This window comes from Geospiza fortis, unplaced genomic scaffold, assembly GCF_000277835.1.
Source record: "Geospiza fortis unplaced genomic scaffold, GeoFor_1.0 scaffold174, whole genome shotgun sequence".
Classification (NCBI taxonomy): domain Eukaryota; kingdom Metazoa; phylum Chordata; class Aves; order Passeriformes; family Thraupidae; genus Geospiza; species Geospiza fortis.
Genome location: NW_005054480.1, coordinates 659898 through 687394, shown reverse-complemented (window position 1 = coordinate 687394; position 27497 = coordinate 659898). Strand labels below are relative to the sequence as shown.

General features: G+C 39.0%; 1 protein-coding gene across 1 annotated transcript in view; it reads right to left on the bottom strand.

The window, feature by feature from the left end:
* The window catches only part of MTMR12 (myotubularin related protein 12), a 33838-nt gene that overhangs the window by 3482 nt on the left and 2859 nt on the right, over nucleotides 1–27497 (bottom strand). Inside the window, exons 3-14 of the mRNA XM_031063077.1 lie at nucleotides 19793–19847; nucleotides 18498–18637; nucleotides 16662–16734; nucleotides 15395–15525; nucleotides 14673–14766; nucleotides 12109–12232; nucleotides 10869–10935; nucleotides 7848–7954; nucleotides 5609–5733; nucleotides 2947–3025; nucleotides 1273–1343; nucleotides 196–368 (exon numbers count right to left, since the gene is read on the bottom strand). Coding sequence (XP_030918937.1) covers nucleotides 196–368; nucleotides 1273–1343; nucleotides 2947–3025; nucleotides 5609–5733; nucleotides 7848–7954; nucleotides 10869–10935; nucleotides 12109–12232; nucleotides 14673–14766; nucleotides 15395–15525; nucleotides 16662–16734; nucleotides 18498–18637; nucleotides 19793–19847 — 1239 coding nt within the window. The remainder of the gene's footprint in view (nucleotides 1–195; nucleotides 369–1272; nucleotides 1344–2946; nucleotides 3026–5608; nucleotides 5734–7847; nucleotides 7955–10868; nucleotides 10936–12108; nucleotides 12233–14672; nucleotides 14767–15394; nucleotides 15526–16661; nucleotides 16735–18497; nucleotides 18638–19792; nucleotides 19848–27497) is intronic.

Below are 27497 nucleotides of genomic sequence, written 5' to 3'. Positions count from 1 at the left end.
ATTTGTTCTCTTTAATAATAAAGCCATTGCTGACCTCTAAACAGCAAAAACAGTGAAACTGTACAAACATCAACCCATAAAACAAAACAGAAGATCCTCAGAGTAACTGGAACTTCTGGACTAACAGGTAAATCCCTCTTCATGCTGAGTAAGCTTATAAATAGTAAGCAAGGAAAGCAATTTAAAAAATTATACCTCCTCTTTCTCACTTTTGTGTAAGTGGTTACAGCGATCCAAGAAGCTATGTCCTCCAATCACCCACTCCTTCTGAATAAGGCTCTGAAACCCTGATTTTGTTCTGCTGTATGAATCCATCATCACTTGAACCAGACTTGAGATTACACAGCACAGATCAGTAGCATTCTCTTCTACAAAGGAGAACAGAAACCACATTCTACACTGAGCTATTCCTCAAACATTATGTAAGAAAGCAAAGCATTGCCATGTTCACATAAACAAAATTGTATTTCAGGATCAGAGCAGCACAGACATTTTTGCAAGACAGAGAGAAGTTAATCCATGATTCCAAATTTAAGGTTACTTACACAAGTATCCTAGGAAAGTACTTGGACAATAAAACCTGCAAGCCCCAACCCTTACTACTGTAACTGGCCTGGGCCCTTCAGTCTCCCACAAGCACACACTGCCCCTCAGCCCAGCCATTTGTCCTTACCCTTCCTACCCTCCACACCTCTTTTCACAAGGTGTGAAACTGCCTCCTCATGCAACACACAGTCTTCACCCTTCCAAAAGGTGCCTCCAGAAAACCTCTTGCCTGTGCTAGGTTTCTCAAATGGCAATATGTGTGAAAAACTCAACGAAATTACCAATCCAGGAGTCACTTAATGGTTAACCTGAGATTTGGTTTTACATGTGCTTACTCAGTCTAGGAAAATAAACAGCTCAAAATGTTTACAGTAAGTATACTATTCCATGTATTTTTAATAAAGAGTCTGCAGAATATCCAACATGTATCTAGAAAATATAAAGGTTATTTTTAGAAGTGTTCATATTACTGGTCCTTTGTGTGGATATGGTTCCTGTACCCCTTAAAGTACAGCAAAGGGCCCAAGAGACCTTAAATAAAATAAAATGGGAAACAGGAATGTTACCTCTTCTTTATGCAAGACTCTCCTGCCAATTTATCAGCAGCTTTTTCATTCATATCCTGGAACTGTGCTTGCCATATTTTCTTGAACTACAGGAAGCTTAATCTACTTCAAAATGAATTTAAACAAATCAATATATAGGACTATCTCATTAAATTCTTACCTATGAGGAGAACATTTGTATGCTGTATTTCCAGACACTCCACAACTTCTATGGCTTTCTTCAAGACTCTCCTGTTTTGGTACAGGAAAAGTTGAGTGAAGTTTCTTATATTAGTTTCCCCTAGACAGGGTCAGAATGCCATACTTGAAACTCCACTAGTTCTTTAAAACACAAAACTCATGCTCAGTTTGTGTAAACTAAGAACTGCTCAGCTTCAAGAACATTTTATCCGGCCATAAACCATGCATTTTCAGTTGCTATGATACACTACTTTAATCTGGATCAACAGCAGCCATCACACATTGAAGTATTACAGTTGCTAAACACCAGATCTTTTTCCTGGAAAGAGCCAACATCACCACATTTACATTCTAACTTACTACCTTCTACATTTCTTCCAAAATCTGCTTTCAAGAGAGAGAGGGAAGGATGAGAAGGATGAGCAATGAGCTCTTGTAAACATTCCGACAAAAGTTATACAGAGAACATTATTACACAAGGAAGACTGAGTGGAATTACAGATCACATAAAACCAGATGTAACACTGTTGGTTTCTAGATCTAAATTTTCATAAAGTTATTTATTCTTAGCGAAAGCCTGCACACAAATTAGGATTCTTGCAATATCTTAGGTCACTAATAGAAGCTGACAGTTTATTTCTTAAGTTTGGAATTGTCAGATTCTTCTTTGTTTTATCATCTAGAACATGTGACAAAGCATTCCTACTAACTACAAAAGCCAAGAACAGGCTGATCCAGGAACCAACTGGATCCAAGTATGGAAATGACCAGTCTCAAAACAACCTAAGGATAGGAACCCAGCCTGGCTTTTACTTTAAACTACCTGTGATCTTCATTATGTCAATGAATTTCTCAACATATATGGTCTTCACTAGAACCTTTCAATAAACACATTTAAATTCTGGATTAACAAGTTAATAACTATCAATATTTATGGATTGTTATTAAGGCCAGAAGGACTGGAGCTAACTGCAGAAGCACTCCATGGTAATTAGCTGATTACAGAATAAACTGACAGACAAAAGAATTAGCACAAAGTAACACTGAAAACAAAACTCAAATTCCACTACAACAAGCCTTAAGTTAGCCAACACCATTCCAACACTTACTCACTGTGGACTGCTGAAAGAAGAAAAGAGAACTTAAGGAACAATCAGCGCAAAACAGGGACAAAACTGAGAAGAAATGTCCTTTTATAAATCTTTGGTGGACTAACATCTTGAACACTGCACTTCATCTCATCTTAAAGGACATTACATAAGTAGAGAGTACAGAGAAGAATGGCAAGGCCAGTCAAAGACATAGAATAGTTTCACACAAGAAGCAAACAGGATTCTTGAGTTTGGAAAGAAGGTGACAATGCAGGATGGAAATTACTGGATCTGTATTTTTAACTGGCTCTCTGGAAGAATTGTAATTGAAATGATCTGCTACTTCTCATATCCTTTAAAGTGGAACACTTAACACAAGTCTGCACTGTTAAAAACACTGTCTCAAGTTGCAGAAATAAGATATATAAATGGGACCATAAGCCTGTCTTAATTTCTTTTCCTACTGGCAGTAAAGAACTCAGTTTCAAGAAACTAGCTATAAAACCCACTACAAATGCAATTACCAACATTTTGAAACACAGAAAGCTGAAGATACAGCAAACCTGATTATTTCTAGCCAGTTTGTGCTCTCCAGTAATGAAAACCATTTCACATCAGTTGCCCAGAAGTCCGTACTGTTATCTGCAAAAAAAAAAAAAAAGAAAAAAAAATTGATTTGTTCACACATACACAGCGATAATTAACAGCCATCCATTGAAAAATCCTTCAGTTATGAACAGTATAAAGCAAACAATACTAAGGAGTCAGCAAATCTCAATCACTATTAAAAGTTGACACCTTATAACTAAATAAGGAAGCGAAGTAGTCCTATAAACACCAGCAGAGTTTTATAGCATCACAGCCTTTTAGAAAAAGTAAGTTAAAGGTTCATGGCACTCAAACCAGGTAAATAAATCTGTTGACAAAATGGAAAAGGAATAAAAAAGTTTAATCAGAGATCATGATCTACATAAAGCTTAACCTAAAGACACTGGATTTTGAAAATCATTACCATCAGAGTCAGAGACACCAATGGGTTTTAGAAGTAGGTTATAAAAATTTATGAAATGTAAGACTACCTGAAAAATGTTTTAAACAGTTTTTGCTGCAACTAAAAAAAGGCATTAAAATACATAAACAGGGAGGCCAAGTTCAATAACACAAAGTCATTAAACGCCTATGATTTTCACTAGGACTTTTGTAGGTTTTTTCAAATGCCACCTAAGGGTCCACTGCTTTTATTTCTATCAAAGCCAAACAACAAATACTGGACAGCTTTCACAACCTGATGTAATCAATTAAAACCAGAATATATTACATTTCCTGCATGAGACAAAGCTTGGAGCACAAGACCTAGAACAGTTCTACTAGTGAGAAACCAGATACACAAAATTCCCTCCTCCCCCACCCTTTCCACAACAGTTTCAGTTCCACAAGTTTCTGTGTAACTGCCCACCTCCCAGAGTCTCTCCAAACACTTCCAGTGTTCGATTCCAGCACATTTACACACTACTGTGTCTGCTGCATCTTGCACCTATGCCTCAAATGCACAGGCATACACGTGTTTTATGCCTGTAGCTGTGCTGCCTCCATGCAGCGCAGCTACAGGAGCAGCACCTCATCCTGTTCATTGCGCAATTTAAACTGCTCTCCCAGTTTCTTTCACCCTGGCCATAGAAACTAGTTCTCCACAAAAGCACTGTTCCATTAGACATAGTTTTCACCAAATCCCATCACCCTCACAGCAAAGAATTTTTCCCCAATACCTGATATAAAGCTGCCCATTTTCCCTTGTCCTGTCATTTCATGCTCTCTTCTGAAGTCCCTCTCCAGTTCTCTTGTAGCCCCTATAGGAACTGGAAGGTTCCTTAAGGTCTCCCTGGAGCCTTCTCTTCTCCAGGCTGAACAATCCTAATTCTGTCAGCCTTTCCTTGCAGATGAGATGCTCCATCCCTCTGATCATCTTCGTGGCCTCCTCTGGGCTGACTCCAGCAGGTCCCTGTCCCTCCTGTGCTGGGAGCCCATGCATGGGCTGCATGCATGCATGGGCTGCATACATGCATGCAGTGCTCCAGGTGGGTCTCAGCAGAGCAGAGCAGAGGGGCAGAATCCCCTCCCTGCCCTGCTGCCCACGGGGCTCTGGATGCAGCCCAGGACATGTCTGGCTCTCTGGGCTGTGAGTGCCATGGCCAGGACAAGCTGCCTATACCATATTAAGTAGGCATGTACAGGACAAAAGTTATGGTTCATGTGTTCAGACTTTAAAATATGGTAATAAGGTTGCAAATTTCTGTAAGATCTTAGTACTTCTGCAAAAGGTCACCTGAATTTTTTTCTCAGACTGAAAGTGCATAGTGCTATACACAGTGAGGTACAGTCTACTGTCAAACCTTATTTAAAAAACTGCAAGAACACTAACTAGATGGCAGTTTCAACACATTCCCTTTTGCATGAATACAAGACAATGATACAATTATATCACTGAAATACACAGTATTCATGACACAGGTTAAATGACTAAATTCAAGCTTAGGCTTTTTTCCTACAGAGGGTGACTTGCCAGAAATCACATTAAAAAGTAGTTATTTTTAGCTCTTAAGATTCACTGTCAATTTGACAGTGTATTCTAGACAAAATTTTCAGTGTGAAACTCAAGTACCTTATATTAGAAGCGGAGTGGAGCTTTTTTCACCTCAAGAGGTGAAGTCAAAGTGTTTCATGACAGCAAAATAGTTGAAAAGTCTCAGAAGAAAGAAGTCTGAAAGCCTAGATCATACTTTCACATGGCTCCCATTTGATTGCTTTCTAAAGGACAGAATTTAAGCAGCTTCATATGTTTTGAGATGTGACTAGTGTGTAACAAAACCAAGGGCAAAAATTAATTAGTAGTCTCTACTCTTGACAGAGCCCAAAGGCTAAAAGTTTGGCCACAGAAGACTGAAAATCTTCCCCACAAACTTCATTCCAGTTAGTGTAATCCAACTAACACGTAAGAGTCCACTCCTTCAAAAGTAATTTTGAGATACTGTGACAGTTTAGGAAGAGGTGGTTAAGCCAAAGAACTACAAACCTTCATTCACATCCCAGACATAAGCACAGTCTTCAGTTACATATTTAAAAATATGCTTTTAACCACCCTCAAAATCAAGGCACCAATCAAGAAAATTACTGCACTCAGGAGTCACAGCACATCATTGTTATGCTTTGCTTTAAAGTCTGACTTACCTATCAAAAACAGCTGTTTGAATCTTGTGTATGCAGTCTGGATATCTTGCAGAGATGGAAGGCTGCTTGACAAGTCATCCATCTTCAGGAGCTCATAGGGAGGTTTGCTAATTGTCTTATAGATTCTAAATCAAACCATCAAGAGATTAAAGCTTTCTGCTTCACAAGTCAAATAATGCATCAACTATTATCTGAAGACAAAGTTAATAGGCATGATTTCTCAAAGAGCTGTAATACCAGAAGATAGACACTCTGGAAAGCTAGTGACCTCCATGCATTTCTAAGTACTAACTGGAAGCCTGCCTACAGGCTTGTAACACTATTTGATGCTTTTAACCATGACACCAATAAAATTATACTCGTGCCTGTTTGTGCAGTTATGAATATTACAAGCACTACTTGATTTTTACTACTGTTTCTTTCGTATTTTCTTCACTAGACACACCAAAATCACTTTACTAGGAGGCTAAAAGAAGAGATGGATAGAAACACCCAGAACTCCCAGCAGAAGCTTACAATTTCTCTTGACTTTTGCCAAACAGATTCTGATACCTAGCTGCTAGGTCTTCTAATAAAACACACAAGTAAAGGAAATTATTTGGATTCAAACAAGACAATGTATCTTGCACTTCCCTATATACCTACAGATTTTTTTGCCTTGAAGCAGAGGAAAAAATACCAGGCCAGATGATGCTTTGGCTTGGACCCAGAGCATTCCCTCTCATTCAGGTTCCAGAGCTCAGATGAACATCAACGCAGTAACTACATCTGCTGTCACACTGGCCTCTCTATTATCAAGATCTGGGAAAAGTTGCTCTAGCTCATACTTCAGAAGTGAGGTCTTGTGGGCAGTTTTCCAGGCAAGACAGAGTGCTTTGCTTACTACAGGCTGTAGCACAGAAACTTGCTTTAGGTGAGAACTACAGGAGTCCACATCAGAAACATGAGTTACCAGACCTACTGGAAGATGCATCAGATCAGAGAAGTGAGGGAGAGCAATTGCTGGCCAAATACAGTACTTTTTTTAAATGGCACAGCAAAGAACTTAGGCTGCGATATCAGGCTCTGAACAGCTTTTTTAAAAAGATAAACTGCTAATTGTAAACATCTGCTCTGTGCCTGAGTTCAGACTATTACTGTAATGGCACTTGAACACACCCTGATGGCCAATTTGTAGATATATTTTAGGCTCCAGTGATTAAACACCAGTACTGCACAGCAAAGAAAAACAGCAATACTGCCCCAAGTTGAAATGGCCACAGAGAAGGGCCAAAATATCAGGGGATACCTTGTTACAGCTTACTGCTAATTTTATTTACTTTCACATCACAAAATAGCATTAAAGACAGTTCTAAGCCATATAATCTTTCCCATTTCAAGGTAGAAATATTAGAGAACCTGCAGGAAGGGCCACAACTCTTTCCTATGCAAGTATAATTAATTTTATAAACAAAAGCAGTTTTTAGAGCCCAATCAAGCTGTTTTCTGTTTGTTCTGTGTGATTAACAGGTCTCCATGCATAAGGAGCAAGGAGCCAATGTTCAATGTACAGATTGTACCTATGAGTCTGATCTAACAGGTGGCTACTGAGAGAGAAGTTCTGTCTAGGACATACAACAGTTAAAAAAAGCACCAAAATTAAAGGGCAAAAAGTCATTGCCATAACAGTCAGACAGCTGTGCTCCTCCCCTTAAGTTAAACTTGTTATTTTTTAAACTGCTGAACTAATTCAGTTCACTACCCCATGTGAAAAAGTGCTGTCTGCCTTCACACCTGAAAGCTGCAGTGGTGAATTACTCCGACTGCCTCAGACATTTTAGGACACCTTATCTCAAGTTACTTAAGAACATAAACCTAGCTCTCAGAAGGTGGCAGAGTCTTAAAAACTCACTTTGTTTAGAGACAGAGTATCTAAACAAACTTGCAAAACAACTGAGCCATTAAACCCTATAAGCTTTGCTGCTGCTTTACCTAAAAAATGCCACAGTTAGTACAGATTCCTCAGAAATATATGTGTATGCAGCTCCATAGAAAAGCTCTTTGGTGAAGTTCCAGCCCTGCACAAGTGACCAATGCCATTGGGTCAAGGGCTTTAACACATTCCACTACAGCAAACTACTTTCAGATACAGAATTTGTTTCCCGATGTGTGAAAGCTTAAAAGATACAGCATATATGGAAAAAAGAGAAGCAAGGTCCATACCAAGCAAAGTGTTGTGGACAGAATAGCTATTACTGACCCATCCAAGAAGGCTTTTTGCATTTGTGAAGTGCTGTCATCCTGTTCTTTGGGAAACGAAGACATTTTGAGAAGAGCAGCACCATTATGGCAAGACCAACACCAAATCTGCAGAAAGACATTTATCAGATGAGAAAAATAAGTAAATTCTCCTATATAAAGTATTTGCTCAAGTGATTGAGTGATTTCAAAATTTCTCTGTGCTTTTGCTTCATTGAATTTTTAGTGTATTTAATAACATCAACAGAAGCAAACTCCTACACCTACACCAAAATTACACGCCTGAGCACACTATGTTACCACTTGCAAGTTTTAAGTTAGAGTTTACACAGGCACAGGGAAATGTAAAACGACATTACGCCAAAACATTACTTTCTCAACTTCCCTCACAGGTAAAAAAAAAAAATTGATCAAAAAGTCTACAGCCAAATTATGTCAGAATATATGCCACAGCAAGACAGAACTTGTAAATAACTTATATATTATTATCCATCGGTTTGTCTGCTATTGGATTTTTCTAATAGTTCAGCCTTGAGATAACTCACAATACATGCACTGATAATTTTCCATGTGAACTATGCATAAAGAGTAATCAAGGCATATGAAATAAAGTATTAAACACTCCACAGCTAAATCAGATTGCATGGTCACAGGTATTTCTTGAGGCAAGTCAGTTCTCAAAGCTTATTACTTCCCTTTACACAATTTCCTCATTCATACTTCTTATTCCTTGAAGCTCTCAAGATAATCTGTAAACTTGCATTGAGACAAGGAGTAAGAATCATTTTCTTCAGGAATATGACACAAATGAAATCAGGAAGTAGGAGTTCTGCTACCAATTTACATTAACCAAGAGGTGCAACTCAGAAGGATACAGAAACCTCAAAATCATCCAGAGTGGAAAAAATTACTATACTGTCCTTCTGTTACCTTCTAAAACCAATTCAATGTGGCCCAGCCATCTTGACACTACCTTCACAGAAGCAGTTTGGAAATAATTAAAGAGTTCTACAAGGCCTCTGAACAGTGGACAGCCACAGATGTTATCATCTATCTGCACATCTGGAAGGCTTTTTACATGGTTACACACAACACTCTTCTCTCAAAATTGGGGAGACAGAGGTTTGATGCATGGACTGTTCAGGGATGAGGAACTGGTTGAATGGTCCCATCCAGAGAGTAGTGGTCAACTACCCAATGTCCAAACGGAGATCAGTGACGAGTGGTGTCCCTCAGGGGTCTGTACTGGGGCCAGGACTATTTAACTATTTTATCAATGACACAGTCAGTGAGATTAAGTGCACCGTCAAATTCCCAGACAACACCAAGCTGAGGTGGTTTGACACACCTGAAGGACAGGATGCCATCCAGAGAGACCCAGACAAGCTCGAGGAGTGGCCATGGGCATCTCATGCTGGTGCTGCACCTGGACTGGGACAACCCCTGGTACCAGCACAGGCTGGGCATGACCAGCCCCAGAGCAGCCCTGCCCAGAAGGGCTTGGGGGTGCTGTGGGTGAGAGGCTGCACATGGCCCAGCCATGGCACTCACAGCCCAGAGAGCCAAACGTGTCCTGGGCTGCATCCAGAGCCCCGTGGGCAGCAGGGCAGGGAGGGGATTCTGCCCCTCTGCTCTGCTCTGCTGAGACCCACCTGGAGCACTGCATCCAGCCCTGGGCTCCCAGCACAGGAGGGACAGGGACCTGCTGGAGTCAGCCCAGAGCAGAGACACAAAAATGGTCACAGGGCTGCAGCACCCCTCCTGTGAGGATACACTGAAGAGCTGGGGTTGCTCAGCCTGGAGAAAGCTTTGGGGAGATCTTGTTGTGGCATTTCATTACTTAAAGGGGACTTATAAGAATGATGGAGAAAGACCTTGTAGTAGGTCTTGCTGTGATAGGACAAGGGGTAATGGCTTGAAACTAAAAGTGGGTAGATTTAGAACTACATACATGGAAGAAGGTTTTTACAAGGAGGGTGCTGGAGCACTGGATAGAACAGCATGCCCACAAAGGCAGCAGAAGCCCCAGAAACATTCAAGGCCAGGTTGGAGAGGGCTGTGCACAACCTGATGTAGGAAAAGATGCTTCGATCATTCCAGAGGGGGATTAGACTAGGTCCTGTTTAAAGGTCCAAACTACTCTACAGTTCTGTGAACGCAAGATGCAGTAAAAAAATCCCAAACACTTCTGTTTCTGTGTAAAAGCCAGTGTAATAGGTCTCTGACTCTCTGAGAAAAATCTGCCACACTACTTTGACTTTTGGGCAGGACAGTACAGTACTATCTCCTCCATGGACCGATTAACTTAAAAGCACAAAATGAACATGGTTTTCCTCGGCAAATTTAATAGACACACTTACTCTAAGGTAAGACCTCACAAGTGAAATTAATTTGCTCCTTGTTTCCATCTTCTCTATCTTACTGGTTCTTGAACTACAAGGCAGGAAGCCAAACCCAGCTACAGGTTTGCTACAGGCTGCAAACCAGCGTATTTAACTTCATTTTCTGTTGGACTTGTAGAACTAGTTTTTCAGTTGGGTCACCTGACTTTGTAAAAATGTTCCATCATCACAGCCACAGCACTTACCAGAATCCAAACAAGGGAACTGGAGGTGTTCAGCTACACCTTACATGCACTATCTTCACCTCAATATCCAAATAGCATTTCAAGGCCTACATCTTGCCCCAGCCAGATGCCACCCAGCACAGTCTCATGAAAAACAGGCTGATGGACAGACAGGCTAGTAACATATGTAGGCTATAAGACATTAATAAATGGGAACTGTGAACAATAAATACATATTTTGCTGTTATGTTATGTATATGTTAAATATATGTTTTGCTACATATTACACTGTTCAGTGAAATACAGAATGTATCAAGCACTTCTCCTTCCAACATCTGTTTCCCTTCTGTAGATAACCAGGTATACTGTTAAACTGTTAAAAAAAAGTTCTGAAAACAATATGCAGTAACATCTGAAATATTAATTGAAATTCTGCCATCTCAGTGAGAGTCTTACCCTCAGCCATGCACATATACTTACAGGAATGGAAATGCATATGAAAACAACAAAATACAAAGGCAGCCTAAGACAACAAAAAAGAGTCTCAAAAATTGGTCTCAAAAATTGAACAAAGAACAATCTCAAAGTTCCTTTTAATGATGGTGAGTGTTCTAACTCAAATTCTAACTATATATTCACCTTGCTACAATAATCTTTCCTACTAGATAATTCTATTGTCCTCAAAGCTGTGCCTTTATTTTCAGCTTGAATAAGGCTTTTTTCCCAACCTTGAGGTCTTAACTATTTTCATTGCAACACTCCCCTGCCTTCACAAAGGTGCAATTAATTGTAACCTCTAAGACTGATTTCTAAGACTATCTTGGTTCTCTCATGCTTTGCTGTTTCAGAAGATACACCTGCAGCATTAAATGACTAGATCTGTTTCCATACCTGTTAAGCAGTTCACATCCTAATTCAAGAATGTCATTTAATTTAACAAGGATTTACAGCATCAACCAAACCCTATTTATGTTCACAGTTCAGAGAAGCAATGTAAGTTGGCTTGTAAGTACTCAAACTCAATTTGGGTCTCCCAAGACAGAGTTCTAGAATAAACAGTTAAGACTCTGAAATCCTAGTTTCCAAGGTCTGTGAAATCTTTCAAGATTTGACTATGAAACAACAGTAGAAGTATACAATGCCTTGTATACATCCCAAAGGGCTCACCACAAAATGCTACTCTGCTAAACTGGTGGCCAAGCTCAGCTAAACTTTGCTAATCTGCTCCTAAAGGCAATGCAACTTAAGTTCCACCAGCACATTTTGCAGATTTACTTAAAACCAGTTACTTTTTCCCCATCCAGCCCCCTCCCAGCAAAAACAGTGAAAAATCTACAGTGCATGTAACGTGAAATTTTACCACAGTAAAGGTGCAGCACTGAGAAAATGTCATCCTAACAAGTATGACAGAAGTGTAGGTTCCAGACATATGTATTGTCTATTCTCCACTTCTAGATATACTCAAAGCTTGATTTAACCAAGGTCCTGAGTAGACTGTACCTAATGTTGAAGTTAACCCTGCTTGAATCAAGGGTTGTGCAGGATCATCTCCTGAGATTACAAACCAAACTATTCCATAAATAAAAATGGAAACCATATCCTAAAAAGACTCCCAGAAACCTGTATAATCCCCAGCATCAAAGGTAGCACGGATTTTCACACATCCAAAGTTCACTATTAACCAGGGCAATCTTACTTTTCAGAGACTCTGTAGCCTTCGTTGGTGGTCACTGCTTTGTATTTCACATTCCCTTTGGTCCGCTCCAGCTCATCACGCCAGTCCTCCAGGGTCTCAAACATCACAGTTTGGTTCTTCCCATCTGTAAGACATCAATAAAATTAACTTTGCAGACTGTCAGGAACTCTAACACAAAAGCAATCCTAAGTAAACCCGTTAGTCGCCATTAAGGTAAGCAAGCAGAACCTCTTGTGTACCAAAAATCTCAAGTCAAAGACAAAATGCCTTTGTACACCACACTGCCTCAGTCTGATCTTCAACAACAGCAATATCAAACACAGCTGTTACTAATAACTTCAGGACCAGTTTCTGCTGTAGAAATTAATAATTTGTTACAGAACTTCCATACAGCTGGGGCTGTCCTCACACCCAGCCTAAAATGCCGTAAATATAATTTTATACTAATGCAGCTGGACTGCTATCTAATCCTGTAGTTTAAACACAGAATTAACAATCATACCAAAAACATTTCTCCAAATTTCAGCTATGCATTTCGTTTAAGGTTCATTTTTTTTCTCATTAATAGTTTTGCACTGAATAGAACATCTCACGCACTCAGTAAGAGCAGAAAATTAATTACAGCAATTCAGTCTCAATATTTTCAACTTGGACTCTTTCCTGTAATTCTACTTAGCCACCTCAGAAACAGTTAAGACAGCAGCTTAATTCAGCCTCAAATCTTGTATAATAACCATATAATTTATGCAGTAATGTCAATTGTTTTAAGCACACATCCTAATTGAGTAACATTCTACAATATCAGCTAAACCTGAAATAGCAAAGAGAGCTATAATTTCCATGGAAGATACAATGGTAGCTTTAAACTTTTCACTGTAAGAAGATAAGGTAGATGAAAAATTTACAGCTCAGAACAGAACATCATTGATGAGCTCTTGGAGACAGGATTTTAGAGGTAGCAGACTGTGAAAGGCATAAAAAACAATTTCTACAGTCTATTTGTCTTATCCTGTACTAATTTTATGAAGAATGACACTGAGCCACGTACTACTGAACACAGCTATCAAAATAGGAAAGAATTGTGGGACAGCACTTTGATGTTGCTTTAAAGAGTAGGCTTCTCCCAGGCTCTGTCTCTACCTGGAAAAGCCTGCAGTCTTTTCCATTGTTTGTAGCTGAAATAGAACACCAGTTTCAGGTGAAGCCTGCAGGAACTACCTGAGCCAGCAATGTGCCTTCCCTGCAGGACACAGGCAGTGTGCTCCTGGGCGGCATTTAGCAAAGCCACTGTGTACCAGCTGAATGAAGACACACCACTGCTCTCAGCTGGAGGGCTGTGCCCAGCGCTGGGCTCCCCTCTGAAGGCTCCTGGACCAGGTCCAGTGAAGGCCCTCTGTGATCATTAAAGGGCTCAAAACACCTGATATGAGGAGAGACAGAGCTGGGACCACTCAAAAAAGAGGGGTCAGGAGGGGCCAATCTCCTCGTGTATATAAACACTAGGGGTAGAACAGGGGAGGAGAGAACAGAAGATGGATCCAGACTCAGTGACTTGACAAGAGGCAGTTATGCACAAGCTGAACTACAGCAAATCCCACATACACATAACAGTAATGTTTTCCACTACAAGGAGGGTCAAACAATGAAACTGACTCTCCAGAAAGGCTGTGGAGTCTCAATACTTGGAGAAACTCAAAACCCAACTGGGCATGACTAAGCTTGATGCAGTCAACCCTACTCTGAAGAGGGGCATAGGAACAAGAACATGACTAGATAATCTCCAGAGGCTTCTTCTAACCTCAATGATCCTGAAATTCCTTGACATATTTTGGTGTTTGACTAATACCTTGCATACATCAAAACCTCCCTCTGTGAAGGGAATTGGTGTTCCTGATGCATTAAGGGCCAGGTTCCTAATCCAAAACAGCACTATTACTTCCATTAAAGTCTGAATTACAGAGTGCTAGAAAGTACACCAACAATTTTTCGTCCTGAATTTTGCAGCCTAATGTATTATTCAGCCAAGTTTGATCAAGTGGGAAGATTATGTAATAAGTCAGATATAAAAGGAAGTCAGATGCCCTGCAAACCTGTGCTTTTTTTGCAATTGTCTGGAAGAAGCATATTGGTTGCAAATAAGAGAAAAAGGGGAAATACTTTCTCATAGGATGCCACTGCAAATGCAGTAAGTTCAGAATTAAGAGCAGGAAGTCTGGTTCACAGCATTTATACAGTAAAACCACACTGATAAAGAAGGCAAATTATTTTCTAGATGAACCACATGAAAAGCATTTGCACATTTTAATCACAATAAGTTTTCAATCTAGTGATGCTACTTTTGCTTGGAAATTTTCTGTGCAACTTCCTGAAGGACACTAAAACCAACAGGAGACAATTTAGAGGTTTTTAGCAACATGCTTAACAATGTACAACAAAAGAAAAATTAATCTTTTGAAGCTACCTGCCAGCAGGACAGAGCTGTAAGTTGTGCACAAACTCAACTGTAGGCCTCCCAGACTGCTTAACAAACTAACAATGAAACAAACATCAAAAAAAGCATTTACCTGTGTTGTTTGGAGCAGCTGATGCATAAGAGAACAGAAACAAACGTTTAAGCAGCTTAGGAGTCTGGCTATGATGAACTATACCACTGACGATCTAAAAAAGGACCAAAAATTAACACCCTAACACACACCAAGACCGTCATTTAAAAAAAAAAAAAGATTGTTTTATTTTTTTTTTTTACCAACCCCTGCATCCAGGTTTTAAACAAAACTGATGGGTTTATCCTCAATAGCTCAAACCTGACTTTTAGGAAGGTTTCTATGTTTTCTGCAAGACACTGTACCTATTTCGTCTAAGTAATAGAATATATGTTCAACCTCCAGAATTACTCTTATTTAAATAAAGTTTGTTGACTGTTAGTTTGGAGTAGAGACTAATTTCTCAAAAAACCTAAAGTTATCAGGAAAGTAACATTATATTAAAGTCTAAAATAAAATGAAATTATATATCACAAATAGAACAGCTTTACAGCTTGTCCAAGTTGGAGCTAATTTCCCGTAGCACTCCCAAGTTCCAGTTTTCTTTAAAGAGCACCTGCACCTGTCTTTTAACTGCTGTGCACAATGAAATGTTTAACAAAATTAATCTTTTACTTTCTGTCTTAGCTGGAAATGGTCAGAAAACACTTCCAAGTTTCAGGGTGAATTTCATCCTTCCCTCATCCTCACAACACCCAACACCAAGCTAAAAATAGAAAAGCAAATTAAGTTACTATACGTACTCTTTTCACTTCCTCTTCTTTCGTGTATCTCAGGCAGAAGTTAAATACTCTAAGGTCTTTACAGTAGATAATTAACGTCTCTGGGTATTTTCTTAGCTGTCCTGTTAGAAGTTTCTTTTTCTCATCATAAACTGGAAAATTAAAAAGGAAAGTAAACATCAAAAAGGGATTTGTAATGTTGATAAAGTTGTCCCTGACTGACTTTCCAGAATTCTCAAGAAACTAATTCAAGTCCAAGTATTCTCAAGACAAAACAAGCATCCTACAACACAGGCTGGCCAGCCACAACTTTTCTTTTAAAACCCATCAAATTACTTCATACAAGGTAAAAGGCAAATCTGCAGCAAACTAGCTGCTCAGTGGTTGTATCTATTCACGTTCTGACTGCACACCAAGTTTAAAGTTCCAAGACATACGAAGAACAATTAAGTAGCTTTACCCAAGGGGAAGTCCCCAGACATCTGAGATCATTCTAAGTTCCTTAATTTTTTTTTAAACCACCAGGAAGTCCCCAAGGCAAACCTCTGCTCATTTCTCTTTGAGGATGCACCATTTCACAATTTCAAGTGCTGCCAGCTTGGCCACTGTACATAAAACTAAATAAGTGTCTCATAACCATCACTGGTCTGCCCCAGTTCACTCCTTCAGAAATCCACACCACCATTTATAAACACTCTGAATACTAATAATTAGTCCAAGAACAGGATTCTCAATAAAGCCTTCCCATACTTAAAATGATCCACCCCATTCTCATTTATCTTTTTTAGCAATACTGGCACATCTCCAAGCCCCCATACAAAGTACTTGATTTAGCTGGCAATTAAAACCTCCTTTTCTATCTCCTTTAATATGGTGAAGATATCATGTGTCTCATAATACAAAGCTCCCTTAGAAAAATAAAAGGAATTGTTTGAGAATTTGGTACCTGTACTGCTATTGCTCAAATGAAGCGAATATATCCATATTTATAGAAATAGTTGATACATTGGAAGATCCTTGTCTACCAAATTTAGGGACTTTTCACAGTACACTCTCTGCTCTGAAGGAATCATTTTGTCTGTTCCAGTGGACAACTAATCAAATAAATTAAAATTAATTTGACAAGCTTGAGGGATAAGACTGGGTTCTGATAAATTTCTTATCTGTCATTTCATTATTAAAGATTACTGCAGTTGCTTTTTAATAATGTACTGGTTTTCTAAAAAGGATGTATTTGTACAAGGAGCACCAGCACTCTAAGTCCCCCAGGGGTAAAAAGCTGACTTACCTCCATATATTTGATCTACGCACTGCAAAGTTATGTCATTTTCTCCTACAATCTTATTCTTAAATAGTGGCTCCTAAAAATGTGAAGGAAATAATAGAAATGTCACACTACAGTTATCACCTTCTGCCAAGTAAAGGCCTTCCATGCACTGTTTTACTATCAGCATTACTCATTATTCTTAGAAGCTGTGCAAGGCAGGACACTAAACAACAGTTATTAAAATGCAGACAGATGCAAGTTACACACACAACATGGCTTTATTTAAGTCTCAGCCATGCTTGAAATGTAGATACAGTTTTTACTTTTCAAATAGCTTCAAAGCATACATTTCTACTGAGAGTCACTTTTCAAACTAGAATCACTGCAGTAAACAGGAAATACAGTAGCTTCATGTAATCCAAGCCCTTTTATGACAAGTTTCCTTGCTATGGGAACCTGGCAGGAAATACAAAGTCTCTTAAAAGAACAAGTATCCCAAGAACACATTAACATTAAAATCAGATTTATGACCAGGTAAAGTGAAGACACACACAACCCAATTACCTGATCTACTGTGTAACCAAACTTGAAGTGGTTTGGAGTTCCCTTCACTTCTACCTTTCCATTAGTACAGTTAAAAATGGTATTTTTAGCAATGCCACAATAAAACACTATTATTTTCAATATTGTTACCAAACAGCTGATGTACACTACATCAGCAAATTATATTTTACTGTGAAGAGAGTTAACCTTACTCGAGTTACTTCCAGGTCTGCAGTACTCTGAAGCAGGTAGCTAATCCTGAATTTTTGTTAAAAGAAATATAGTTGACTTGGCATGTTATAAACCCAAGGTTCAGAGCCAGCAATGGAACAGAAATTAGCATGTTCATTACCAACTTTCCACAGATCACTTGAGATTTACGTCAAAAGATTCTGCAGCTTTGTCTTAATTAATTCCAGAAGGTCCAATAGTCTGTACTTGGCTGCAGAAGCCTTAGTTTAATGTTTAAACTTTGTGAAATTTAACCCCAATAAACTTCTGACTACAATCAATATGTGTCAAATCATATTATTCTCATTGTCCTTAACTGTCAAGATCACCTTGAATGTGGGAGTCACTAGACTCCCTTTTCACTTCTAGCACCTAAACGGACTAAACTATTTGAATGCTTAAGCTCATCAAAAGCATGTGGCACTGTGGCATTACCATTCTCCTCTGACAGCTCAATTTGAGCAGCTAAACCAAAAGAAAAGAGATTGAAATAATTTTTAAGATTTCAGGAGTTTTTAGCTTTCTCAGTGTTTGCAAGCTCAACAGCACTTGGTTTTAAAATCTTTTCAGCAAACATTGGACTTTGAGTGAAATAATTGAGAGTTTCACTGAGCCACATAAATTTTCAGAGCATTTCCGCTGAGTATTAGCTTACTCAGTCTTGTACAGCCTGAAATGATTCTGCAGATGTAGCCCAAAGTCAAATCAGGCAGATGTTTTCCACCATCAGAAACATTCACACTTCCACAAATGCTACCAAGACAAAGAGTCAGAAATCAGCTTTAAACAAACTGTTGATTAGTTTTCAAAACAATGGGTTCTTTTAACTTAAACTTGACCAACTCACAAAATATAAAGAGTTATAACCTATGTCTAATCTAAGTGTCCACATAAATGCTTGCACTGCTGCTGCTTAAAAATAGTCATTAGAGATTGAGAAAGGATCAAGCAGATGCAGACTAATTCAAGTTATTCTGCACCCATTAGCAAATTTTACACATTTATGCTCATTCTGCATCTTTATGTAAGGGAAAGATTTATGCAGAGCCTGTTTAGTCATAATTAGAATACTTATTTTCTTACATTATCATCTGAAGAAGAATCATCATCAAGGAAAGAAATCTTAAAGTTTGTGCACACAAGTTTCCCGTAAGTGCCACGATTTGACCCATCTTCTTGCACATACTTGCACACTGTGCTGGCTTCACAAAGCAGCAGTTCACCTGTGGAGAAGAAACACTGACTTGCAACATTAACTGACATTTACAATTGAATTATTTCAATTGTTATCTCAATCGCAGCAATAACTTCCTGGCAGTTTCTCAGAACTGTATGCCTAAAGATAGTTCATCACTATTACACAAACCCACTACGAGGCAGCTCCTGGAATCAGCTGTAATCTTAGTTGTAATCTTAGTCTTCCAGGTTACTAATGTTATTCCAGAAGGCCTGAATTGCAGATGTTCAGGAGTTCTGTAATCACAAGTACCTGTGTCATGGCCTACTCCAAATGGCAGAAAAATAGCAATCATTTGAGTGTGTAGTTGAAAAAAACTAAAACCAGCAAAAGCAGTTTATATAGTCAATAAACAAATAGAAAATTATTCCAATCTTCCTTAAACTATAAGAATGTTGAAACATTTGAATTTGTTATTACAGTTTCATTGTAGTTATTTTTTCATAGCTTTGACTATTTTACAGTTCCCAAGGCTATTTTGGAAGTCTCAAATACAAGTTTGCATAAATAATAGTCAATTAAGTTCTCTAGTTAGAATTCACAGGAACTGAACTTCAAATTTAAAAAAGTAAAGTTTTAATAGATGTGATCAGACAGACTCTTGGCCTTTCCTAAAATGTGTAAGAAACCAAACAGAAGAATACTACCTTGTTGTAAACTTTTACATGTATTTCATCTTTCCTTTTCTTAGAAAATATTTTTAAACAAGAAGTAATTGTAAATTACAAAAGAAAATATTAACAGTACAAGAAACATTGGAAGGCCCAAGGAACTCACAGCAGGGACAAAGCCACTAGAAGGTAAATTTCCTCTAGTTCTTGTCTTCTGTTCCAAACAAAACCCACCCAACTTTAACTTCTAAGAAACAGCGCAAACTCAAGTATTGACAGTTCTCCACATGCAGCTTACCTGAGGATACTGAACTCTGTAAAAAATTTGTTTCTATAGAGTTTTCAACATCACATGCAGATAGAGATGTTAAAAACATTGCAACCTGCACAGGTAGTTAAACCAAACCCTGTATTTTACTACTAGTGACACTGCTGTCACATGAGTGTTTGCTGAAGACATGGAAATATTCAAGTATTATTCAATAATCACTAATTTTTATTACTTAAATCTAGTAATATACAACAGTTACCTGGCAATAAGTGAGGATTTACTTCCTTTTCTATGGGTTCCTTTATGTGTATTTCCTAAAGAGAGAAAGAGTAATCATTACTTCGCAAAGATCATGTCATCAACACATGCTGCAAAGAACTACACCTTCCCACTTTATTCCTCACATTCTGGCAAATAAAAATTAAGGGGGAAAGCCTCCTAAATGAGTTTATGTCTGCAATTTGATCTTTCCACTTAATGTCAGAAGTCTATTTGCTAAGTAATTGTTTTGACATCCACAGTGTCAGTTACATTCATTTGTGAACACACAAAAAATGCACTATTTGTGCAACAGACAGAAATAAAACATTACCAATACTTTTTAAGTTACTAAATGGATCTCCCAGCTCATTCATAAGCTGTTCCATGTATGACTTGCTATTGTTTCTAATGTACTCTTCCGTTTTTCAAGTTTCATCCATGACTCCCTGTTTCTGATTTTTTACACATATTTCAAGCAAAGTACAAAAGTTACTTAAACAGCACTAACATGACTATATGGAAACGTATTTCAGGATCTTGGAGCTAAGAGGTAAAACCTGGTGACAGGAGATCCTTCAATTTGGACCCAAATTGCACAAAGCAAACATATTAAATTCTCTGTGTCATTTATTTTAGCCCTTAAGGCACTGACAGTTGGGCTAAAATCTCCAGCCAAAAGACTATTAAACTAGAGGAGATGCTACACCCTTCCTGCTCAGCCTGTTCAGAACTTCCTCCTCTAAGCCCAAATCACTTTGCAGGCATTGGAGTCTTTCTGGAAAACCATTAGTTAACTGGAAACCCCCCCAGAGGCACAGCAGTAAGCAAGCTAATTTTAGTTTGTCACCAGCATCCAGTCAGCTACTGCAATTCAAGGCAAGGAATCAAAAGAAGATATAAGCAATAATAATTTTGCTGGAGTAAATACAGAGAAACAAAAGCCCCTGGGAGTACAAAAATAAACAGCCTCTGCCATTCATATAAACACTTGCAGTCCATACTCAGAAGACCTAGAACTAAGTTTGAAGGCTGCACAGCAAAACCACCAGGAAACCATGTCATGAGAACAGCAGAGATGTTCAAGATAGGCCAAAAAGAGAAAAAGGTTATAAAATGAAAGTAGTAGTGCTGTGAAGAAAGAAATCCATAACTACAGCTGACAGCTAATAGAGAAAACAAATCCCAGTTTGCTGCCTTTGCTGTCTAAGTGTGGATGCTGTAGAAGTAATATTATTCAAAGCTCAAGTTTGCCAGGTTAAAAGTTAGCTAAAATGCTACTATGACTTAAGCTGAATACTTCTGCTTTCAGAGGAGGAATATATACACCTTTTCTTCCCCCACCATTGTCTCTGCACCAATGGTAGCTTTAAACTAAACTCTGGGTTTACAAGTACCTTTAATAGCTCTGCCTTATACAATCACTCTTTGTGTCCGACAGGCAACACCGCTCAGAAAACTGCAAGCCAACAATCACTCCCACAGAACAGTAAAACAGTTATACCAGCCAGGTGCTTTTCCAGCACCTCTGACTTTGGGAGATGCCAGAAAGAATGTAATAACTACTGTTCTGCACACACACTGTTCGTACTTATTGCCATGAGTACCACTTTATGCTAGTGTTGGAAGAACTGAACCAAAGGAAAAAAAATTAATCGGACCCCAAAGAAGTTCTTTGAGCTCACACCTATTTGTTAAAATGCAATGAAGCTTTTATAATGGGTTTCAACAGCAAATAATCTCGAACAAGTGGTTACAAGTTTTTGGTTGCAAGTTAAAATTGGTTATCTTCTGAATGGAGTTAGAAGTTTAATCAAATTGCATCACAGCAGATTAGAGACTACAAACACTGAGATCACCTTGTAAAACCCAGTTTCACTTTCTTGAAAAAAGCCTACAAACACTGAAGGGCTTATAATAAGCAGAATTCCGATAACATTCAACAGACACCAAGAGTTAAGTCTCCAGAAGAGTTCTACTTGAAATTCAACATTTACATTCCCACAGTAAATTAATAAACATATTAAAGGTGGTTTTGATACAGGTAGATAGAGATAGCTAGACCTTAAGCCATGAGTGCTGCTGAAGAGTCCATGCTGCTGTACTCATTTTCTAGGGAGGGTATGAAAATACATTAGATTTTACTACTGTCACATTTTGTATTTGCTCTTTTCAGTGAGAAGGTAAAGATCTGCAAGAAAAATTAGCTCACCATGAGTCAGTTCAAGTTGTGTAGGAACACACATGCAAATTCAGCTGCCATCTCCACTCTGTTTCAGTTTTATTTTTATAATAAATATAAGTTTTGGGGCAACACAGATCTTACCACTAACTGAAGAGCCTGTTTCCATTCATTACACTCAACGCCCCTTGAATCAGTCACCCGTTCACAGTCACCTACTCACTCCTTTATCCCTGGGTTTGTCTGACAACACGTGAGGTAATTTGATTTGTAAAATCAGCTGGGAAGTATGTACTTGTCCTACATTTGGTTTTATTGTTAGTGCCTATTGTTAGCAGAACTGGCTCATCAACAGGTCAGATGAGCACATAAACAAAAGAAAGGGAAGCGGCAGAAGTCTGCCCGTTTCTGCAAGCTACTGAACACATCTGGACCTCAGAAATCTTCACCCTCTGACCATTTGTTGAGGCTAAGCACGCATGTACTTTCCATATGTGATCACTGAAAGCCATGCAAACCTCTAGATAGAGCCTTTCACCTGTAGCTCCCCTGCTCTGAATGCCCCAAGCAGCATTTTGTCACTTCTTACTTAAGATACAACACGGAAAGCCCTACTACCAGCCACGCTTAAAAGCAGCCACCCACAGGACACCATGCAAATGAGGAAAATTAACTTTGTTTCTGTCACTTCTGATGCAAGAACCTCAGCTCTGCTGAAGGATTTAGAAACTTCTTTCTAAGAGATGCTTCTCATGTGTGCACTTACCTTGTGCTATATTCCTTTTTCCAGGTTCTCAAACTGTGGTAGGAAATATGGCAATGCCCTTTAATTATCAATTTTAACAGTAGAGAGTACCAAATTAGGCCAAAACTTCAAGTTGACATGTCACACCAAATTAATTCATAATACATCCCCTCTCTTGCTAACAGAAAACAAAATCTTCTCTCTTTAAGGAAAGTTCTCTTCTTGTTTTTTACCCAAATATAAGGAACAGCTGCACAGTTTGCCACACCCAGGGACTACAGTCAGCTCTCCTCCAAAAAAAATGTAATTAAAAGGGTTAAAGTATTTTCCTCAAGCCTGTCTGGGGAGACAAGTCTTCCCCAAGTGCCAAAGGCATGAGTGAGGCAACAGAGTTTAGGGCAAGAAGGTTGAGTTATGTTATATTAACAGTCCTTATGGTTGGAGCAGGAAGGGAATCCCAAATGACTTCTGCTTTTTGTCCTACAGTGTCACCACAACTGAAAGCAACTCCTCTCACTCCACAGGAAGGTAAACAACTGTACTGGAAATAAGTAAAGAGAGAAAAACGCGCCCTGCATGCCAGAATCCAACTATTGATAAGAGAATCTTTGGGGTTTTTTTCATCATTACTGACATACAGATATACATACATGTGCCTACTGACACTGAATGTTGCTCATCAGCCCCAGTAGAGACACCATGCACACAGTCTGCTGCTTCAGACTGTAAACTCTGAACCTACCTTACCCCACAGTAAAGCTTCCACTGATCCACAGCTGGACATTTGCACTACAGGTAATTCCACAAACGAAAAACAGACTTACTAAATATGCTGAGAAAATACGTTTGAAAGATTCAAATAATGAAGGAACAAGTGATCACTTCCAGGCTATCAAGGGTACTGTCTGAAACAGCTGGCAGCTTTCAAAGCTGACAGCAAATAGTGCTGCAAGAACACTGAACACTTTGATGCTTTTATATAGTTTTCCACAAGTAAGTTCTGTGCAGGGAAGATGTACATCCTGGTGAGGTTTGCTACAAGCCTCAGGTTCTTTCATGTTTACTTCACTAAAAAGAGGGGTGAGATAAAGATAAATACAAACTTTAGAAAGTTATCAGTTGTCAAAGTCAAACTGTGTACCAAAGGACCTGCAAATCAGTTGGGGTGCTCCAACAAGTGAATACAGCGCTCCTGAGTAAAATAAACTTTTGTGGAACAGTTCCACTCAAATTCCATGCAAAACAGGAAACACCCATGCAAATGCTGAGTATCTACTTTGCATCCAGAAACAAACCACATTACATACCTGGTACTTTCTGAAGGACTCTTTGTTGGTCAAACAAGCCTAATCCTATGTTGTATGCCATACAACCCACAGCACATACTTACTACACTTGAATAACATTGCTGAGAATAACCTCTCACTGCTTGTTCTCCTTCCTTTCACAGCTCCCTTATCCAGAAGTCTGTTAGATCATAGCACTTGTTTTTCCCAACTGTTTCATCTCTTATCCTTTCCTCTTTCCTTACATTGTCCTGTCCATCTCCTCTGACATCAACACCTGGTTTCCCCCATGTCAGCCCAGCTGTCCACCAACTCCATTCCTTACTTCTCCCTTCAAATCCACCCCCCCCAATTTTGAAGGAGGGATGTATGTTTTTAAGACTGATCACAATACCGTACCAGGATTTACAAGCAGGAAGTATTCACAGTGTTTATGAGCTAAGAACAGTGCAGGATCTGAGAGACAAAGCACACGAGGCACGAAAGTTACCCTCAGCAGTTTGTGGTGTACCCCAGATTTCAGAGACAAGTAGCATGAAGCTGAAGAACCTCTTCCATAGCTTAAAGGCTAGCACAGGAAAAAACATCCCATAAGAATGAATACAAAGGATTTAGCTTTAAAGAATGCATGTAAAAATACCAACCTGGAGCTTGAAATCAAATTTGAAATCTAATTTTTTATGCAAATTAAGTTTTTCTGGAAAATACAATCTAGCTTGTTTGACCTGTAAATAACTTCAGTTTTCAAAGTCTGAAAGAATTAGAAATCATGAAGTAATTCACTGGTCCTTGTTTCACTGTCTCCACAGACATATTCTAAGCCTGTGATCTAAAATGTCAAAACATTGACTTTATACCCTAGTATTCACCCCACTTCCTGCAGGGTAGCCAAGTCTGTCCTGAGGGGAAGTGTGTCATTAATATCAACATCCTACAGTCTCACTCTCAACAGACCACTGATTGATTTGCAGTTCCATACAGCAGAGCCTAACTAGGTTATATTTAGTCAGATGTTAAAAATGCTGTTTTTCCAGACATTTTGGGGTTTCACAACAAAAATTACTTCTGTTTCTTTAAAAATCAGCATTTTCTTTTCACTCCTTGCTTCCATCTGGTCATATATTAACACAACTAGAGTTCCTGATTCATTTCATATTCAAATTAGCACACACAGCAGCTTAAAGCTGACTTCATTTTATTCTTCAGAATATTGCCTACTGTGCCCCTCAGGGATCTGAGGATGGGACTAAACAAGGTGGGGCTAAACCACAACTCAGCTCTACCTGTTAACTTCCCTATTGCAAGGCTCCCCTAACCTGGAAGCAGCAGTTTAAGGCCTTAAAACAGCTTCCCAGGCAAACCTGGACAAGACCACAGAAGCTGGAGGCTGCAAGCAAGGGAGGGCTACAGCTAACAGGACTCCACTGCTCTGAACTCCACAGTGGTTGATTGGAAATCTTGCCTCAGGCTGGAAGTACAAAAAGATTCAAGGCAAGGCTCTGCAAATTCATGGAGAAGTCCACCATTAACTCCAATCCTACACAGCTGAAATCTCAAACTCATCAAGTCCCTGAACTGCTGTTTCCCACCTTCTGACATAGCCTGCCAGAGGAAGCATCACACCTGTTGCCAGTACTTCTTCCCCGAGCACGTGGAAGTTAAAATGCCTTCAGGAAAGCTCCCAGTTAACCCAACTATGTTTCAGATAGAAGGAATTAGAATTTCCACTTTTCCAAAAGGAATTAGTTCCTTTTAAAACTCAACTACATGGAAGTTAACTTGCACAGGAAACCTGAGTTCAGGAAGTTGTTTTTCTCTCTCACAGCACTGTGTGAGATGCTCACTTCTGTTTACTTTAGGGTATTTAATAAACATGCTTTTTCTAGACACCAAAATAGCCTCACAAGTTTCATCATATACCTAAAATTTTATTTTTAATCCTCATAAAAGCCACTTAATTCTTCAGTTTCCTGTGTAACCATTAAGGCAGTCAACAACTGTCAACAGCAGAGTCAGACTTGCTTTACTTGCTAATCTCATCAGACCTCAGTTTCACTGAGGCACAAAAGGGACATCCATCCTATGGCAGAAGTCATGTCTATAACACAAACCTCTTGCTGCAATAGTAAATTAAATTCTTAAATTTAAGTGTAATATGGAGAGGCTTAAAAGCAGCAAGAACATGTAAAGAGTTAACAATACCAATATTTACTGAATCAGGGTATTTCATCAAGAGCCTCATCTTCCAGTGTTACATACCTTAGTTACTCTTCCTATCAGGATCATATTTGAAGCATTACATCACTGCACTTAAAATCAAATTAAAGGACTCTTTATTATTTGGTATCTTGCTGCACTATGTATACATTTACTTGTGCTCTTTTCAACCAGCCACTTTTTCTAGCAAGCTTTAGTCATACACCACACTTATTTAAATGGTGAAATGTCTTCCAGTAAGTCCAACAAGTGAAGTTGTTTACTTCACAAAATTCAGTTCCTTGGATATTTGTATGAGGTACTTTCCAAAGGTGAAAAAGTGACCTCCGACAGGGATATATTTGCTGACTCCAGAAATACTTGTAGCTATCATTTCCATCTGCTTGCACTTGGAAATATAAGAACGAGATAAAACTTTCAAAGTAAACTGATGAAACTACAAGACACCAAGTGTGAAAAACATGTAAAAACTGGATTTGCTATCACCAACTAAGGACATAAGTTTTAAATACCACAGCTGAATTTGGCCATAACAACTCTGAATGTTCTTTCAGATCAAGTGCAAGATAAAACCACCAGATTCACCAAGGTCCTATCAGTGACAGACTCTGCACTAACAAGATCGACAAAAATCTTTTCCTTAAGAAGTTCTCAAGATAATTAACAATTTAGAAGAATCAGTTTGACACAGATTACAAAGAACTATGAGGAGGAAAATCCCAACACTTATGGCTAATATTCATCAAATGTTTTTCCTAGAAAACAGCTGTTTACCAGGAATAAGAATGATGGAATACAGAAAAACAATACTGACCTAATACCATGCGCTAACAAGATGACCTCAGTAAACTGAGCCTAAGGTAACTTTGATCAAACTGTCAACATAAGTTTCGACAAATAAGTGAAAGGACAACAGGCAGAACAATACCAAAGATACACACAGAAATATACACACTCCCAAGAATTCAACACCAAGCTGTTAAGGAAGGATACCCAGGGCTTTCCATTGGCGGAACTGAGAGCAAGGAGCTCACCGAGCAGAACGTGAAGTGATGCTGTTCAGGGACAATAAGAACAACAGGTTCGGAAAGTCCCACCTTACGGGCCGAACAGCCGCAGCCCCACACCTGGCCGCGGCTTACAGAAACAACTCCGCTGACCACCCAGCTCTATTTTTTAAGCTCTTCTCCACGCCTCTCACCCTCGGGGCAGCCCAGTCAGGCTGAGCCCCGCAGTGCCCGGCGGCAGCCCTAGCCCTGGCCCCGGCCCCGCTCCG